General features: G+C 39.7%; 1 protein-coding gene across 1 annotated transcript in view; it reads right to left on the bottom strand.

Moving 5' to 3' along the window:
* The window catches only part of CDC40 (cell division cycle 40), a 51,322-nt gene extending 40,108 nt beyond the window's left edge, over positions 1-11,214 (bottom strand). Inside the window, exons 1-2 of the mRNA XM_008706223.2 lie at positions 10,988-11,214; positions 404-490 (exon numbers count right to left, since the gene is read on the bottom strand). Coding sequence (XP_008704445.2) covers positions 404-490; positions 10,988-11,176 — 276 coding nt within the window. The 5' untranslated portion in view covers positions 11,177-11,214. The remainder of the gene's footprint in view (positions 1-403; positions 491-10,987) is intronic.
* Between the last annotated feature and the right edge of the window lie 4,176 nt (positions 11,215-15,390).

Below are 15,390 nucleotides of genomic sequence, written 5' to 3'. Positions count from 1 at the left end.
GTGGATTTTTTTTTTTTAAAGATTTTGTTTATTTATTCGACAGAGATAGAGACAGGGAACACAAGCAGGGGGAGTGGGAAAGGAAGAAGCAGGCTCATAGCGGAGGAGCCTGATGTGGGGCTCGATCCCATAACGCCGGGATCATGCCCTGAGCCGAAGGCAGACGCTTAACCGCTGTGCCACCCAGGCGCCCCAACAGTAGTGGATTTTTTAAAAGTACATTTTCTTTTCTATTTATTTAAAAATTGAGATATAATTGACATACAACAGGACATATTTTTTCAAAGTTTAAGTAGTATACTCTTCTGAGAAAACTCTGAAAAATTTGCCAACTGTTTATCTACTTATGTATAATTCATATGCTTTAGCAAAAGGCAGAATCTTAAATATAATGTTTTCTCACCTCAGGAGCAAACATGGTCTCATAGGTAGGATTATACTGAACCTCTTTGACAGCAGGGTCAAGGTGAACTCCAGTCTCCAAATCTTCCTAAAAGAAAACCAAAAGAACATTAAATTTCTGACAAATAATCATTTTATTCTGGAAATGATATTAAGGTCACACTAGCTATTTTAATACCAATTTTATGATTATTATACTAGTGTCATATGATTAATAATTCTAATACTCAGAGACTAAAAGTAATGTGTGTAGGTAAAAAGGTTAGAATGCATAACATTTTTTCCTTTCAAAATGCTGACTTTATCCCATCTGAACAAATTAAAAATTTCTAAACAAGCTAATAAGCTACTCAAAGTTTCACATTAAGAGAGTCCAACTCCTCTTTTTTATGAACTCGAAAGACCTAATCTCTGGTCCCAAATTCAGGACAACTCCTTCTTTATTCAGCAAACTTTATTAGACATATACCCATATGGCACATGGTTCCAGGCTGCAGAAGTGGCAGGGCCCTAATATTCTAAATCTAAATCTTACACTCCATGCCAGTGTTTCAACCTTCTGAAATTCATCCCCCAGTTCAATGAACATAAAAATCTCATGTCCACTAGAGAACCACTGGTGATCTCTATTTTGTGTAACCACACCACCTACCACAAATATAATTCTCAAACTGGTATCTCTAGCCTGGACCTCACCTCTGAACTCTAAGACTTAGGTATCTAACATTTAGCTCAACATTTTTTCTCCCAGGATGCCTAACAGACATCTCAAACTTAATACACCCCAAAGGGAACTTCTGGTCTCCCCCTGCTCAATGACTTCTTCCAGCCTTACATTTGCTCAGGCAGAAACTCCTGAAGTTATCCTTGATTCCTCTTTCTTTCACATTGTATCTTTAATCCATCAACAAATCCTCTACCTTCTATATACATCTAAAGTTCAACCACTTCTCAAGTCCTGTTTCACGGTCATCTCATAGTCCACTTTACCAACTCACACCTGATTATTGTAACAGCCTCTTAAGTGGGCTCCCTGCTTCTACCCTTGTTCACCCACAGCCTTGCTCCATGCAGGAAGCTGTGTGATTTTTCAAGATTATGTTACTCCTGCTCTAAACCCTCAGGTAGCTTCTCCACTCAGAGTAAAAGCCTAATGAAGGCCTAAAGGCTCATTACCAGTTGTTCTCAGAAAGTAAGTATGGTTCCCTAGGGTGGTGTTATAGGGCATTTTTATCTTCCTGTATTGTCCTGCCTGAGTATTTACATATTAAAAACATGTTATTCGTACATGTTTCATTCACATATTTAACAGGCTATAAATACCTTTCCTTTAATTAGGGCACTCAAGTTATATTTTGAAATTTTTAAAGAAGTTACATATCATCTATAAATTATATTTCAGTAAAGTAGAATTACAGAGTTGCCATTACAAAATGAGGATGTTTGAATCTAACTGGTTGAGAATTTTCCTCCTCTTCCGAGATCTCAGAGGGATCTCTCCCCGCCAAACTTGCCCCCACAAACTTCTGTCTTCATCAAGTCCGGTACAGGTGCTCATCAACTCCAGCCTCACTGGTTCATTTGCTATTCCTAGAATTCACCAAAAGTCAATCCTGCCTCAGGGTCTCTGCGTACAGTATTTCCTTTCCCTGGAATGTTCTTTCCCTGGATATCCACATGATTGTTCTCTCTCTTTTATCAGGTCTCTGCTCAATTTTTCTACTTTCCTCTTACCTTGCTTTATTTTTCTCCATTATATTTATCATCATCTGACACATATATTTATTGTCTACTGCCCCTTACTAAAGTATAAGCTATACAAGTTGGATTTCATATGCACAAATGTATCCTCGACCCCTAGAATTATCCCTATCAAATCACCATCTTTATTCTGTTGGCCTTTTGCTGATGTAAGATACATCTGTCAACACAATACAAAACACAATTCAAAGTAATACTGAAAATTTTTTTTTAATGAGATATCATGAAGTTGGCAGTGATGCTGGAGAAGAAGCAATGCCACTGACAAAAGATGTGATAGACTTAGAACAACTAATGACTAAAGACTAGAAAACAAGCAAACAAAAGCAATACAACAGGCATACAACTAGTGTTCCAAAATTTTACCACTTTTAAAGCAACCCTCACCCAAAGCAGGAAACTTAATTTCTCTACTTCTCAAAGATAGGGTTCCTCAAGTATGACTCCCTTAAACTTCTATCTTCTCTAGTTTCATAACTGTCCATATCTTTACCTTATCTTCTCTTTCTCAGGACTTCAATCTCCACCTCAAATTTTTATCTGCAATCTTGACCACACTCCCGGCCTCTGGATCCATACACCTAACTGCCTCCTAAACTACATGATACGGCTGTTCCACAGCATCACACACTCTGCAAAATCTCATTCTGTGCTTCCACCTTGACCCACTAACAAATAAGGCACTGAGTCTTACTGATTCTACCTCTGAAATAGCTCTCCAGCAACCCTACTTCTACTGTCCTTCCCATCCTTGTCCCCACTAGCCTAGTCCAGACTTCATCATAGCTTGCCTCATCTATTATCACACCTCCTTATCTGGTCATACACTCCCACCTTTGTCTTATTAGACAAATTACTTATTTTTAAAAATATCAAGCACTTTCACCCTTGCTGTACTGCTGGCAATGTTACTGTCTTTGTTCCTAATGCATTTCCCTTTATTATATCATAATATGTCATCTTCTTATTTTCTCCTATACGTTCCCTTCTCTTGGCTCAGGAAAACTGCCTTTCCATAATCCTAAGGAATGTTTTACGTAATTCCTTATAGCAATTGTTACATTATATGATTTGTTGCACATGACTTTTACTAACATATTATATTCTCACTGCCTAGTAGAATGCAGGGTAATCAGTGCATGTTCAATAAATATTTGTAAATTGAAAAAAGAAAAAGTCAAATCCATTGAGAAGGAGGATGAAGGCTGACTAAAGATCATTAAATTTGGCAATTACGTCACATAAAACCTTTGCCAGAGCGATTCTGGTAGTGGGGTAGAGCATGGAAAAGCAGTCATAAGAGGCAGAGGTATAACTAAGGATTTAGAAAAACAAGACAGTAATAAGTTTTACTCTCTCAAGACATTTGGCAATAAAGAAAAGAAGAGATGGGTGCCAGATTGAAGGCTTTTTGAGGTAAAATTAAGTTTGTTTTTTCCCTCAAGAAAAGACTAAACCAAGATTTAGTCAAGTATTAGCTACCAGATATGAGTGAGTAGGGAGAAACACAGGAACAAAGCCAGGACACAGCTGTAAGGTTATCTTCTGAGAAGAGGAGAGCCCTCTCTGAGACGAAAGAGAGAGGACAAAAACAAGGATGGATGATGGGTGATGATGTCTGGAGCTGATGGGAGATGTTGGAACTCATAACCGATCTTATTTTCTTTGTGTAGTTGGGGGCACAGGCCTCTTCACAAAGCAAGTATGGTAACTTCAAATTCATTTATACAACCAACAAATATTGACTGGGTGCCTACTATGTGCCAGGCATTGTTCTAGGCCCATAGAAATAGAAAAAGCTCCTTGTCCTTTTGGAGCTTATATTCTAGTGAGGGAGACAGACAATAAGCAATACATTTATTGTGAATTATATAGTTTGCTAGAAGAGGGTAAGTGCTATGAAAAAAAAGGGTTTAACGACCTTAATGTTGTCTCACATTATCTCATATAATTCCTACAGCACTTCTATGAAATAAGTGCTAGCAACATTAAGTCACTTACCCCAAGATGCTAACAGAAAATGAGAAGGGGAAAAATTTCAAGTAGCCACAAGGAACGATGTTAAAGGCACCCAATTAGCAACAACAAAAAAATCACCAGCAGATTATCAGTTCGGGTTCTTAGCTGAAAGCAGCTGAAACCCTTACAGACCGATTAAACAGTATTGAATCTTTTTGAGTATGACACCTTTTGTCTTAGAATTGCCAAGAAGGGTGGAGAATCAGTTTGGGGAACTAGGGTGAGTATACAGATGGAATCACAATTAAAATCAATCATATCACAGAACCAGTCCACTGAGGACAAGAGTTCACCATCACTGAACATCATTACTATTGTGCCCACTACTGGATTCTGCTGTTGAGCCTACTGGCCCGAGAAACTAGATGTTGGCCCCCACTGCCACTTAACATATTCTCTTCCCTTGCTTCTTTGTGGATTAGGTTTAGATTAGAATTTAGGTGAGTGCATTTGTCTGGTCAGCCGAAGTTACCGTTCCCAGCCTTAGCTGAAAGGGAGCTGGGAGAACAAAAACCTGGGCTTTCAGCCTCCAGAGGTTGGGGGCAGCAAGGGCTGTTCCTCACATTAAGATTCTTAGGGAGAGGATTCAGATGCTGGGCCACCTAAAATATGATACATATACAACTGACCCCTGAACAACATGGGTTTGAATTTATATGCAGATTTTTTTCAATAAATACGGTACAGTGCTGTAAATGTATTTTCTTTTATGATCTTCTTCATAACATTTTTTCTCTAGCTTCCTTTATTGTAAGAATATAGTATAAAATACACATGACAAAGTATGTTTTAATTGACTATTTATGTTATCAGTAAGGCTTCCGTCACCAGTAGGCTATCAGTAGTTAAGTTTTTGGGTAGTCAAAATGATACTCAGATTTTCAACTGCACAGTGCATTGTTCAAGGGTGAATTATTACCCTAGAATGCACACTAGAATCTTCATTGGTTAAAGACAGTATCTGCCTAATGTTGAGTAGAAAAATTCAGTACCATAAAATTAAAAGGTCATATACAAGTGGCTTCAACTGCATAAAAACTAAATTAAATGCATTTCTTAGTATTTAACTCTAGTATAAACTGCTTAAAATAACAAGGTTTAGCCACATTCCTACCTCCCTAGTGGATTTCACAGAATACAGTTTCTAGAACCACTTTATAATATGGTTTACCAGATTGTTCCGACTACAAGTATTTTAAATTTGAATTATTTTGAACAGAGTATCATGAGATACCAAATTTTAAATGCAAAATACAATTTAAAAAGAATTACTCTTATATACACGACAGTGACAACTAATAAAAAATATAAATAGGTCCCAGTCTCTGGTTCCTGCTAAAATTTTAGAACAAATTGAACAACCCTCCAGAAAATGAAGAGTTATTAATTAATTATACACTTAATTAGAAAAACTTGGACAATACCACAACCTTGTTTTAATACCCAAGAGGAGTTTAGTAATAATTAAGCATGCAATTGAAATTACCACAGAACTACAGAGGACTTCTATTCAGTTTTAATTATCCATAAAAATTAAAGTACAGTGAGTGAAGGGTACCCTATGGGTCAAATAAGTTTGAACAGGTTATCTTCTGTTGATTCAAAGTAATTTGAGAATAAAATGAGATAATATTTACTTTTGAGTCCTTTTCACATTTTTTACTACGTACAAATAAGAAAATAGATGGGAAAGCACTTTGTAAACCATAAAGCAGAAAACAAATATTAATCATTATTATGAACTATTTATCAGTTTATAGCTCCCCCCCAAAATTTATAGCTCCCCCCCAAAAGTAGAAATGAATAAACTTCCTAAGATGGAAGTTTACATGGATGAGATAAAAGAATAGAAATTCACATAAAGATATCCTTTGGGTTTGGCCCTCAACAAACGCAGAGGAAAAAGGTGATCTATTTGAAGTTCAGGAGTATGAGAAAGATCACCCAAAAAGAAGAAATTTTAAAATATGCTGAAAATTAGAGGCAGAATTTTCATTTTACTCAAGTTGGCTATGTTAAAGCAGGGAATGCATTGGGGAAAAGTAAACACAGTCATGGACTAAAATGAGAGGAAGCTGGGTCTGTTTTTATTTTTTTAATTTTAAAGTCAATTAACAAGCAACTCTTGTAACCCAATAAGGTTCATTACATGATTTCCAAAGTGCCAAATGTGACAGTGTTGCATTAAAATACGTTTTTAAACAGAGAATAATTATCATACATTGGAGAACAGGACTAAAATAATATGTGAAGACATAAGAACTGAGAACTTTCGAGAAACATTGACAATCCACACGCCAAACCAATCAATTTCCAATTAAAGAAACCCCACAAATTCTGAGCAGGACAAACAAAAAGAAATCCACACCTGGGTATCCCATAATGAATGTAAAGACTGAAACTACACCCCCCAAAAGGGGGCAGAGGGTAAGGGTCTTAAAAGCATTCTGAAGAAAAAAGAAAAAAGCTACACTGACAGCTGACTTGTTATCAGTGACAGTGAAGATCAGAAAATAGAATATTTTAAATATGCTGAGAGAAAAAAATTGCCAGTTAAGTAAACTAAAGCCAGTGAAAAGATCTTTCAAGAAAGAGGGTTTAAGTAAAAACATTTTAAAGACAAACTGAGGGGGCATGTGGGTGGTGCCTCAGTTGGCTGAGCGGTCAACTCCTGGCTTCAGCTCAGGTCATGATCTCGGGGTAATGGGATCCAGCCTCATGTGGGGCTCTGTGCTAAGTGGGGAGTCTGCTTGGGATTCTTTCCTTCTATCCCCCGCGCCCCGCCCCCCCCACCCCCGCTCACTCAATCACTCTCTCTCTCAAATAAAGAAATAAATCTATAAAGGAAAAAAAAGACAAACTAAAACTACAAGCAGTTGCCACCAGTTAACCCTCACAAGAGGACATGAAGTACGCACTACAGGGAGAAAAAAGCAACCTCTTGCGTATAAGATACAAGAATCAGCTTAGCTTACCCTCATCTTCTGATGTTTAAATATATATTAAAAATACAGGACAATAATAGCTAAAGTAGGGGTAGGGGAATGTTAATAAAATTGAAGTATTCTAAGGTTTTTGCACTGTTCAGTAAGAGGCAAAAGTACTGATAAATTCAGATATGTTTTAATGTCTACAGGTAACCACTCAAAGAGCAGAAACTGAGGACATAATTTACAAATGAATACAGGAATAGAATGGAATGATAAAAAAAAAAAATCAATCCAAAAGTATGGATGCCTAGCATACTAACTTTCTGCCTGTCTTCTCCATTACCTGTATTTAAGACTATACTTAAAAAAAAATACTGCTAGGGTTGCGCCTCACAAGTTCTGGTATTATTTTCCTTATTATTCAGTTCAAAATATTCTCCATTATCATTATTTTTTATTTTGGCTCATGAGTTATTGAGAAGTATAATTTCATAATTTTCAAATGTGGGAATTTTATATTTTATCCTATTTGTTTGGCATATAAGCACGTGTTGGTTCACAAACTAGTGATAATTAACGTCCCTGACTCTCTCATCATAGAACTTCCAACGACTGGGGAAGAGGGGGCATCCAGCTCCATCTCTGTGCTCTGCTTCTAATGCACCTTTGGTCCCTTATGCGACCTCTCTTCCTGGATGATCTCACTTAAAACTTGAGGTGACTGAACAGAGTGAGTTCTAGAAACATTCCCTTGCCCCCACCCAATCAATGTACATGCTTTTTCAAGACTTTCTTTTTCACTTACTTTTTCATTTATTCTTTCACCAAATATATTTCCCTCTATCTTGTATACTAGGCATAGGAGACATGAAAATAAATAGACACAACCATCTCTGGCCCCCAGGGTCTCACAATAGTTCAGGGTAAAGAAAATGCTAGGTCACAGCAATGCAGGAAGTGCTACATCTGAGGCACAAAGGAGGGCTGCCTGGACAGACAGAGGAGGAAACGTGCACTGAGATGGAAGGACAGTAGAATTGGGCGGGGAGGCAGCATGAGGAACAAGGAAAGGGATTTCCATGTACAGAGACAAGTATGGACAAAAGTCTTGAGAGAAAAAAAGAAAATAAGGCTTTGGGGGCTTATTTTGTAGAGAGTTCAGCACAGGAGAATGGCAGGCCTCACATTACACAAGGAACTTAGAAATTATCCAGTAGTAACACAGTGTCTTTGGGCAGGAAAGTGATAAAACGCTGGACTTTAGAAAGATTACTTTGGGTGCGCTGTGAAGGAAAGAATGGAATATGGCACTAGGAAACAAGAAAGGAAAAGAAAAAGAAAAAGAAAGATCAGTTGGAAGGTTATTATAATAGTCTTGCAAAGAAATAAGAATCTGAAATAAAATATTTGATAAATACCATTGTGTCACGATGACAGGACCCATGACCCAGAAGCAGGGGTTGAAAGAGAAAGGAAAAACAAGAACGGCTCCTGGGAGAAGTAAGGAAGACATGAAGTAAGGCTGTATCAGTGAAAATGGAGAGGAAAAAATTAATTTGAGAGAAATTAATGAAGCAGAAAATTTAGAACCAGCTGAATGACTAGCTTCAGGGGTTGAGGAGGAAGGAAAAGGAAGACCCTTCTATTTTGGCTTGGACTAATAAGTGGGTTGTGGGATCATTAACCAAAACGGGAAAAACAGGTGAGGTGGATCATGAGGGGGAAAAAAAGTGTTAATTTTTCAGCACATTGGATTGGAGGTGACTGAAAACCCTCGAGAGAGAGAGTTTAGTAGTTCTGGAGCTAGAAAGGAGTTTAGAGTTGGAAATAGTAGGGACAGTGTGTCTGAGAGAGTGGTAAGTGCTTAATGTGCTTTATGACAAGTCTATCCACAAGATCGGTCCTAGTGTCACCCCCACTTTACAGATGAGAAAGATCTTCGGCACAGAGCACTTAGGTAACTCATCCAACGTGAGCACTTGGGTGAGTGCTGGAGCAGTACTGGAATCCTGACAGTCTCGATTCCAACGCCTGTGTGAACCACTTCAGAGTGTTCACCTGTGAGGTATCAGAAGCACGACTGAGGTTGAAGGCATGAGAGAACATGAGAGGTGAAAGGGGGACTAAAGGCAGAGTCGCAGGAAACATACAAGGGAGCACAGAGGAGCAGGGTTTTGGAAGACCGAGGATAGCCCTACAGAAGCCATAGGGAGAGAAAGTTTCAAGAAACAAGACCTATTTAAGTGTCACTTGATGCAGACATTCAAGTCAGATAGCAGAACTTGATAAGTTCTCAGCATTTCTTAGGGAGAGTAAGTAGTTTTCTAAGAGAGTAGGGCTAGGTTACGCTTGTTGGTTGAGGAGAAAATGAGATGAAGTGAGAGCTCCAAAGAATGAAGCTGTGCAAAAGAATGACAACTCAGGTTGCTGGGGTGATACAAGTTTGGGGCGTTTGTTTTGTTATAAAGATAGGAGGATCCTAAGCATTTTTTTCATACCATTCTATTAATAAAAAGTAAAACTCATAAAAACTTGCAGAAGACTTAAAGTCATAACACTAGACTTGGGAACATTTTTTGTTTGTTTGTTTGATTTTTTTTTTTATTGAAGTACAATTAGCATACAATGTTATATTAGTTTCAGGTATACAACATACTGATTTGACAATTCTATAGGAAACATCTTAAGTACAAAGTAATTTTTGCACACTGCCTCCCATCCCACATCTTGAGCTTCTGATCATTCCCATTAGGCTCTACTGGGCCTATACTACCAACTGGTGGATGCTTTCCTCTGGCTCTAGACACACCAGCCTTTCCTCAGATCTTCAAACACACTAGGCTCTTTGTCATCTCAAAGCTTGCATCTCCTTTAGAAACTCTTGCCTTATCTTGCACATGGCTGGTCTCTCCTTCTTCAGAGCTGCTTTTTCAGAAAAGACTTCCCTGATCAATCTACGGAAGTCATACTCCTACCTTATTCTCTATCACGAAACTCATTTTTTTTTCCCTTCATTGTACTCAGTCCAATCTGTTACCACTGTATTTGCTCACATTTTATTGGCTGCCTCTTCCACTAGCATGTATGCATCAAGATAGCAAAGATGTCTGGCTTGTTGGCCTCTGTGTCTTCAGCCCCTAGAATAGTTCCTGGCAAATAACATGTCTTCAGTAAATATTTGTTAAATGATCCACACAACCCAATTTCTCCCTCTATCAACTTCCCCAACTGAGATCAAGCACCCTGTTTCTTAAACCCAAGGCCTTTTCTCACTATATTGACATATATAACCACAAGGGTTAAACTAACATTTATTGTACTTTTATTAGATACTAGGCTCTGTGCGATCAGCTACATTTGTATCATTTCACTTAAATTTTTACATAACCCTCTCATATAGATATGTACTTCTAAAATTATCACCACTGTACAGGCGATGAAACAGAGGAGGGTGTATAACTTGCCCAAGTTCACAGAAGTGGTGGAGCCGGGATCTAGTTCTAACTTCAGAAACAAAGCCCAGGCCATTACTCACTTCAAGTGAAGATACATACTCTAGTTTGGGCAGTTCTGATTTACACTTGCTCTACCCAGGCCACATCCTAATCACAATAAATTCAAGTTTCACAACCCCCCCACTCCCCTTCCCACTTGCTTGCTGGCGGGAGGCAAGAGCGGGGAGCTGTGGAGAGCTGTCCTGAACTTCCAAGTCCCGGCTTCTCCCGAGGAAGATGCATGTAGGAAGAAGAGATCCGAGCGTTAGCAACTTATATCTCAGCACTGAGGAACAGGTAACCCGGGGCCTAATAGGAGACTTTCGGATTTTGGAGCAGAAGCAGACAATCCCGCACTGCATCAGTGGCCAAAGAGCTTACCTTAACTGCCACCTCCGGAGCCGAGTCCACCGCCACTGCCAGAGAGGGCTTGGTCGAAGCTGATTTCGTCAAGTGCATGAGGGAGTCGGCGGCTGGCAGGGAACACCGTCCGCCCTCACTGTCCGAGTCCGATTCGGACCCTGAACCCGAACCGTAGGACGCAGCCAGAGCTGCAATCGCAGCCGACATGACGGCAACAGATCCTCTGCGGAGACCAGGCCCGGGCGGAAGAAGCTGCTCCCAGGTCCTGACAGATGACCATAACACACATCATTTACTTCCTTTGCTAAGAATTCCCTTACAAAATTTTGAATTGTACATTAATTAGTATTTAATACGTATAGGAGAACCGAGAATATGAAAAAATTTATCTAGGGAAATAGAATTATAATACCTTTATAACTTTCAGGACCTATGTGGCTGGATTAAAGACTACGAGTTCCGAAATACCTTGAGGCCGCGAGGTCCTACACTCCCGGCGTGCAGCGCGGCGGGAAGTGGGAGAGGCACAATGGGAAGTGTAGTTTGGAGCGAGGGGAGGGGCGAAGTGGGCAGGCCTCTCTTCAACCCCTCCCCTGAATGGATGGTTCATTCAATTGGCTATCATCTTCCCTCACTCCCTGGCCAAGCACTGTTCTCTCCGTCCCCTTCCCCCAAATTGAGGATTGGGCAATACCATACAGCCTCAGGAAATGGGGGGGAAAGCCGTATTCATTCCCTCTATAGGGAGAGTGGGAGAAAGCTGAGTTTTCCACCACGGCTGCACCTAGGCACTGGGAGAAGAGGAAAGAGAGACTCTTAAGTTGGAAGACCTTGAGTGGTGGAGAATAGCTCCTGTTGGGAAGGATGGGAGATTAAGTGGCGAGGGCCAGCGGTCCCCCCTGCTTCAGGCGCGGATCCCTGCGTCCGGTTGTGGAGCGTCGCGCGCGGGGAGGGGGCGGGCGGGGGGCGGTGGCGGTGGCGGCGGCTCTCGGTGTTGTTCGCTCGCGTCGAGCACACGGTGGGTCCGGCGACCGGCGGGCGCCGCAGGCGGCGTTCCCAGAAGCCCGGTGCCTCGGCCGCTGCCCGGAGCGGATTCCACGCAGGAGCCTGTCGCTCCTGGAGGCTCTAGGTGGAGTCCCGGGAGCTGAGGGGGACCGGCGGCCGCCACCGAAGCATGAAGACGGGGTAAGGCAAGAGCCCCCCATGATTTCACGGTGAGCGCGAGTCTCTCAGGAATTGTTTTTTGGTAGGGACAGGGTGCTGGGAGAGGAACTCTTTCTCACTGGCCAGAATGGAGAGAGGTGTGTGTAGCGCTCTTGCCCCGCAAAGGTGACGGGGATGGGCGCGCCGCCCCCGCGACGGCCCCCACCCCCATTCGCGGGTTTCCGGAGCTTCGGCCGCCCACCCGCCAGCCGGGCTGGGTGCCGAGGGAGACGGTAGCCCGCCGGCGCGCCTGGGTATCGGTTGCAGGGGCCGCCCGAGGCTGCTCTAGGTGGGGAGACTGCAGGTCTCACCTGGGGTGCCACCTCCTGAGCGCCCCTGCCCTGGCCGGCCACCCCCTTGCCTCCTCGCTCTGGGGGCGGCTGCAGCCCGAGGTGGCGGAAAAGCCCCCGCTTGCGCTACGTGCGGGAGGCTCTAAAGCCGGCTAGTGCGTTTGCGTGTTTGCGCCGCGCGTCTTTATATTACAGACATAAAGGTAAAGCGAGTGCGGGGATTCCTTTCTTCTCCTGAAGAGGGGGCGCAGCGGGGAGGTCGCCTCCGATGCGTGGTAATGGGGGAGTGCCTCGGGCAGAGTTAGGGAGCTGCTTACTCAGCTCCGATGTCGGCAGGACTCGCCCATTGTGCCACCCAGATAATTATTCAACTATGCAGCATCCATTGCACCTTTCCCATTTTTCTTTTCCCCTTGCTACAGCATGCCCCCTAGCTTCGATACTCTGACGCCTTCTCTTGCATGCACTTGCGGGTGATGAACTGGAATAATGATGAAAAGAAAGCACATCTGACCTGAACGTTCACAACCTGTCTTATAGCCGATTAATTAACTAATCCCCAGCTAGACTAGATAGTTTAATATGACTCAGTCTAATCCTGTCCTTTTCTGTATAAGGTGTGCTTTGGATTGTAATTTAATTTTTTCTTTGGTGCTAGATTCACGTATTAGTTAAGTCTTATTTCTTGTGCGGTAATTGATGTATTGGTTATTCAACCTATCTAATGTTCTTAAATTTAATATGTGTGATAGGTAACTTTCATCTTTCTAGTTGTTGATAGTACTATCTCATAATTATAAATGCAGTCTTTGAACTCTCAAAACAGTTTTTCCCATATGCTCTAAGTTTCTGTTAACAAGGTATTTTTATTTATGGCGAATATTTGAATAAAGTACTTGATAGAAAATTTCTCAAGTTTTGAATAAAAAAAGTTTTATATTTCGTTATTTTTCAGTAATGGAATATTTTATTGCTAATCATAGCCTTCAGTTGAATGAAAGGAAGCATTTAATATTTAAGGTGGGGTTTCAACTGCCATAATGAGCATTCGCTAACTTCTCTGAATTTTATTTTTCATTCAGTTCTTTGCAATATCATGTATTAAATTGTTGTAGTTTTTTTTTTCTAATTTTTTTCTAACTTCTCTCTCGAAGAATGGGCAGGCTCCAGTTTTGCATGATCTACCTGAAAGATGGAATATTTTTTTGAAAACGGAAGAAGCAACTGTTGGTTACTTGATTGTTATGTTAAAAACTGTTTACCTCTCGTTATTTAAAAATAAATGATTCACTGCCAAAAATAAGTGTTTCCTTTTTTTTTGTTTTGTAATCCTCTCCTGGGTTCTCTCCTCTAAGCTTGTTGCCATAACCCTCTTGATAAAACGGAATTGCACATAGGCATTGCAGAGGCAGTGGTTTTAAGGTACAGTAATTGTTTTATGGCATTTGGAAGTGGCGCACATATAACTTGATGGTGTAGGATCAGTTGCTTGGTTAGGAAATGACCTTGCAATTTACAAAATGGACACCTCTGTGCCTTGGTTTCCTTGTGTATAAATGGAGATAATACCCATTTATGTCATTGAGTAGTATGCATAAATTCAATAAAGATGTTTTCATAATGTTTTTAAAGAAAATTTAGATATTTTACCTGATGGATGATGAAAATATTTCAGGGTAAAATACAAGGGGAAAATGTCATTAGGATATTCCCTGGCATGTTAGAATGGCAGATTTACAATGAATTTTGCTTTGGAGATATATGACTATAAACTGAAAAATGTTTCTTATCCATCAAGAGTTTTTAATAATTGCAAATTTAATAGGTATTGTAGTTAATACCTATATGTAGATATAACTATAGATATAGTTCATATTGATGAAAAAAGTTATATGACTTGGTAATAAACAAGTTGAATCTTGAATTAAGTTTGTAAAAAAAAAATTTCAGAAAACATTAAGGCCTTTTTCATTGAAAAATTTGCAGATGACATTATCCAAAATACATACTTGGGATCATTTATAAGGTATGGTATGGAATTTTGTTTATTATTCAGGTTTGTAAATAATTGCATATTCAGATGCAATGTATTAATATTGTATAATACTATGTTTAATTTTACATTTTTCTTCATTTTCAGAATAGTTTAAGGTATCCATTTCCAGGTTGTCACAGAGATGGTAACAGTAGCTTTTGATCTCCTTATTGGAGTGTTATTAACTCAGTTAATTTTCATAGCAAAAGGTACTATTAAAATAAATTATTAAAAATTTTACCAAAGCCATATTTTGGTTACTTTGGGGAAGCTTTATATAGATCATGAGTTTATTCAAATGTCTTTAAAATTACTATTGTATAGTTTCTTTTTTTGAGAATAAATATGATTACATTTTTAATGTTTTCTCAAATGACCAACTTAAAATTCAGCTGTCATTATCACTTGGGTAAATACAGTTAATTAAAGGTTTTTCTAAGCTCCTTGAGGACAGAAACTAACCTGAATCTTATTGTCATAAATCCAAAATTGCTAGCATATTGTTTAGCACTATTGTTATTGTTGTTAGACAAATGAAATGAATGAGTGAAGAATCTCCATTGATTTAATGGACTGAATAGAAATTTTTAAAAATAGATTTATCAAACAAATTTTAATTCATGAAACATAGCTTTATTTCAGGAGAAAAGAAAAAATGTTTTGGAGGTTCTTTGAACTTTATTTACCTGTTCAGATAGAATTCCTTTACCCACACATTTTTTGGAAGAGTACTAAATATCTGTATACTATAATGTGGATTGTCAACCTTTCATTCATGAAATGATTAATTTTCTTACCTCTTATAGGGCACTTCATGAAAATATGCATTAAAGGTTTTTTGTTGTTTTCCCTAAATTAGATAAGTGTTGAAATGTTTTGGTTCTTTTTTGCTT

Source organism: Ursus maritimus, unplaced genomic scaffold, assembly GCF_017311325.1.
Source record: "Ursus maritimus isolate PB19 unplaced genomic scaffold, ASM1731132v1 scaffold_13, whole genome shotgun sequence".
NCBI lineage: Eukaryota > Metazoa > Chordata > Mammalia > Carnivora > Ursidae > Ursus > Ursus maritimus.
The sequence above is the reverse complement of the archived record's forward strand: the minus strand, read 5'-3'. Positions and strand labels throughout refer to the sequence as shown.